Source organism: Arachis duranensis, chromosome 9 (genome assembly GCF_000817695.3).
Source record: "Arachis duranensis cultivar V14167 chromosome 9, aradu.V14167.gnm2.J7QH, whole genome shotgun sequence".
NCBI classification, from domain to species: Eukaryota; Viridiplantae; Streptophyta; class Magnoliopsida; order Fabales; family Fabaceae; genus Arachis; species Arachis duranensis.
Genome location: NC_029780.3, coordinates 94658737 through 94663385, shown reverse-complemented (window position 1 = coordinate 94663385; position 4649 = coordinate 94658737). Strand labels below are relative to the sequence as shown.

Genomic DNA, 4649 nt, shown 5'->3' with positions numbered 1-4649 from the left:
AAACGCGATACTTAAAAATAAGGATGTGGAGGAGGAGGTTCGTTCGCAGCAATATAACAGTGCACCAGAGTTAGGCCATAGCTACAGCTTCAACTTCGTGAAGGTTTGTTTGCCAGGAAGCAGTGTTCCAAGGCAATTCACTTATCGAAGCACCAAGTCCTCTTTCAGAATCGTACTTCCTTACAGCTCAAAGGTGCGGGGCTTAGTTTTTTGTGCAGTTCTGTCTCCATTTGATGAAATGGAGAAGGATGGTGCTAAGATCTCATGTGAATGCTACGAATACCAAGGAAATGGCACTAAGGTGGCGTATACTAGGTGGCATCATGAAGCTATAAGGGAGTTGAAGTGTGATCATGTGTATATATGGTACGATGAATTTCTTTTTGATGGCAGTGTTGTTGGAGGTTATAAAAGGCATTTCACAGTTGAGTTCTCCGTTACAAATGGTTTGGGGGAGCGGAGTGTGTTGAACATTTGTACAAAAGAGTGTGGGGTGCGCCTAATTCTTGACTCAGACTTACCCAAATCACCAAGTGTTTTGCTAGACGACGTTCGGATGCTAATAACGAATGACCTTGGACGTAAATTGAAGAGAATCATGTGGTCGGACAAGATCTAGATTACCCTTAGATATTTTATTCTGTGTATTATTCAAAACAAGCTAATTGTCAGATTTTCCTAGAGAAATTGTTGTAGTAAAATCAATCCCTAATTATCTAATTTTCCTATGAAAATTAAAATAGTAAAATCAATTTTGTTATGTCTACTTTCTTTATAATAAATATTATTAGTATTTTGACATCAATGTTTTTTTAATAACTAAATATATATTTTCTTAATTAAAAAATTAAATACACAATTAATTAGTAAAAATATAAAATAAGAAGACATTACATCAAACTAAATTTTAAGACATTAAATTAATAAATTTCTCAATGATATGAACCCCTCACTTTTTTTTTTTAAATTTTCTTCTCCGCGAAACTAATACTTTATACGGGTCGCATTTGAAGAAGTCATAGAAACAATCATATCTTCCACTGAGAACATCTTGATATTGTGTATCCCCTTTCTTTCACTCCGATGAACGTGTTCTTCATTGTATAATCCATCGCTTTCGTCCTCATTGAAATAAAATCTCTCAGTTGCCATTGAGATTGGTCTATGTTGTTGTGACTCCAACTCCAACCTTAGCTCTGATCCCATCTCCAATCCCAACTCCGAACCTAACCGCAACCCTAACTCCCACTTGGATTCAAAATCCAACTCCAAATTCCTCAAAAGATTGTGCAACTCTGAGCCAAAAATCAAGCACACCCCACACTCTTTTGGAAGAACATTTAACACATCACGTTCCCCCAATTCATTTGCAACAAAGAACTCAAAAATAATTTCTTGTTCTTCAAGGCTTTTAACAATGCTATCAAAATGAAGTGCATCATACCAAACAAAAACATGATCACCTTTCAAATCCTTGGTAGCTTCATGGAACCACCTAGTAGCATACCCCACCTTTCTACCATCAGCATCATAGCACTGACAAAATATTCTGGCACCATGGTTCTTGATTCCTTCGCTTGGCGAAATAAGCACAGACAAAACCATTCCCAAAATGTTGGAGTGTGAAGGAATTTTGACTTTGAAAGAGGACTCTCTGCTTCGGTATGTGAACTGCTCCGGGACTCTGCTTCCTGGTGAACACACCTTAACAAAGTTGTAGTTGTGACAGCTGGCACCGCTGGCGCCTTTGCTTCTTACAAACACATTCTGAAAAGCGGCATTCATTGATGATAACTCTGCACCTTCCGCTATCCGGCAGAGCGAAGATCCGTCTAGTTTCGTGCAATTCTCAAACGACACGAACTTCTCTCGCCCTGTCATCATGGTTGCAAGAGTCTTCAAAGTGGGAACTGTCACCAACGATTTGCAGTTAGCGGCGGTTAATTCTTTGATGGTTGTTGGAAGCTCTGGCAGTTGCCTGAGGTTCAAGCAATTCTCTAAGGAAAGAATTTCGAGCAGCGAAAGATGCTTGATGCTTTCAGGCAACGTTTCTACGCCGCTTCCGTCTAGTCTCAGCTCACATAACTTGGACAACACGCTAATGTTTTCAGGAAGTTCAAGCAAGTTTGAACAATCCTTCAAATGCAGCAATCTTAGAGATCTTAGACCATCAAACAATGCTTGCAATTTCTGTTTTTCAAGAACTAGTTCTTTGCAATCAGAAATTCTTAGTTCCGCAAGGCTTGTAAGGGATGATAGCTCATTTGGAACATTCTGGAATCTCAAACCTTCTAGATTCAGATATCTAAGGTTGCTCGAAAGCCCTATCGACGAGTGCAGTTGTTCTATTCCTGCATTCTTCAGTTCCAAGCTCTCCATCTTATCGGAGGACAGCGCAAACTCCTTCAGACTGGTGCATCCCTCCACACTGACTTTCTTGAGAGATCTGAAATGCTTCTCGCTCTTTAAACTCTTGAGTTTCTTGCAGCCATTGAGGATCAAAGTTTCAAGCGTGTCAAGAGACAAAACGGATGGATGAAGCTCAACCAAGCTCTCACAATCAGAAAGATTCAACCATTTGAGTTTAGATGCCTTGGACAGATCTGGAAGATTCTCCAAATATTTGCACTCACTTAGATCAATTCCCTCTAAATTCACAAGATTCTGCAAGAAACATTCGATATATCAGAGACATCGTTGATCCGAGACATTTTAAATGTTAAATGTATATTAGTTATGAAATAAATGACTATACCTTAACCCCATGCCAAAGTTCTGTTATGTGGCTCTGGACCATTCGAATCTCGACAAGCTTCGTAGCACAGAAACTTTCTGGAAGAGACTTTAAGCGGTATCCGTTCCACTCAAGATAACTCAACTTGGAAGAAAATTGATCAAGGACAATAGGATAGTCCATGTTACCCGAAATCTTACCACAGGGAGTATGCAATTTCAAAAATCTTAGTTCAGTCATGATGCTAAATGCGTTAGCATTTAAGTGTAGATCGTCAATTTGTGACAAATCTAACTTTATACCTTCAACAGCATCACTCCCCTGACAAAGAAAAATAAGCAAACAATTAATATCACATTAACTAGTAACAGTTCTAACTAAAATCATTCCATGCTTATAATTGGTTACCTTATTTTTGCATTCAAGTACACTAGAAATTTCAGCAAGGTCTCTCAACCGGCTACGTTTTCCATGATCTTCGATGCCTTCACGAACAATACTCAAAGCCAAATCTTGCACCAAACCATGCATTTTTATTTTGTTTCCATCTGAAATGGTTATGAGAGCTTTATCTTCAAGGACCTTCAAACCACCGGTAGCATAGAAACCGCAAGCATTCAAAACCCTTTCCACAAAATCTTTACTCTCGTCTTTGAAAAAGAATGCAATGTCTAGAAATATTTTCTTCTCAAGATCATGTAGTCCTTCATAGCTCACTCGCAACACCTTTTGAATCCGGTCACAAGAATAGTTCTCGACCTTATTCAATTCCCTCTCCCAAAATTCAATGCTTCTATCACCAAGACTCGAACCCAAAACGTTCAAAGCCAACGGAACACCACCGGCATAATCAACCGCCCTTTTCGCAAGATCCTCGTATCCTTTCTTCGGATGCTTGCTCTTGAAGGCACTCGAGCAAAAAAGCTCTAGAGATTCTTCAAAGCTCCATGTCTTAATCTCATAAACATCATATTCATCAACCATTATTCCCCTAAGCAAATCCTTATTTCTTGTAGTTATAATGAGTTTACTCTCTGGACTTGCATATTTAAACTCTTCACACAATACTTCTAATTGTTCTAAATTATCCACATCATCAAGCACAACAAAAATCTTTTTGTTACTAAGCCTCTTTCCAATTAATAATGTGGATTCTTTAGAGTTTAGATTTTCATCCTTTAGAAGCTCAGAAACCATCTTCTCTTTTAAAGATTCTATGTTTTGTGATGCTTCTTTCATATTTTCTATGAAGCAAACACTGTCATATAAGGGAAATTGTTGGGAAAAAAGGATTTTTGCGATGGTTGTTTTACCTATTCCGCTCATACCGCAAATTCCGATTACTTGAACATTTCCAACTAACAAATTACCTCTGTTTCTTGACAGCAACAATTGCATCTCTTTGAGGATTTTGTCAAATCCAACAAGGTCTTTGGATTTTAGTTCCTTAGGGAACCTTAACTCCAACATTTCCAATACATCTCCGACCATTTTCTCAATGACTTGAGATTGGTTCCTAGTGAAAAAGCAAGATTAAACGGAGGATTAAATTAACTTTAATTTCCACTGAAAAGATTAAATAAACCAATACTTAATTTTTTTTTTGGCGGAGAAACCAACACTTAATTAGTAATTATACATTACTCTAGCCACGAAACTACTATTACAGTATTACTCTTTTTTTTTTTAAAAAATTAAAATATATATAATCAATTAAAACTAAATAGTAAATTTGGATTCTAAACACTACACATATATAGAAATCAATTAAAAAAGAAAAAAAAGAAAACTTCAAATAAGATCATATTGGCCGTTCGCTGGTGTACGTTAAGATAATGATAAAAAGTTTGAAAATCATAAAAAAGTCTAAATTTATCTTATTTTATATTCTTTAATTATACCTGAAATAATTAGA

General features: G+C 37.0%; 1 protein-coding gene across 1 annotated transcript; it reads right to left on the bottom strand.

Annotated features, from left to right (window-relative positions):
* Positions 1 to 937: 937 nt before the first annotated feature.
* Positions 938 to 4250, bottom strand: LOC107466282 (disease resistance protein RPV1). Its single transcript, XM_016085264.3, has 3 exons — positions 3143 to 4250; positions 2756 to 3055; positions 938 to 2664 (listed from the first exon to the last, which is right to left on the bottom strand). Exons 1-3 carry the CDS (start codon positions 4223 to 4225, stop codon positions 985 to 987), a joined length of 3063 nt encoding a protein of 1020 aa, XP_015940750.1. The 5' UTR covers positions 4226 to 4250; the 3' UTR covers positions 938 to 984.
* Between the last annotated feature and the right edge of the window lie 399 nt (positions 4251 to 4649).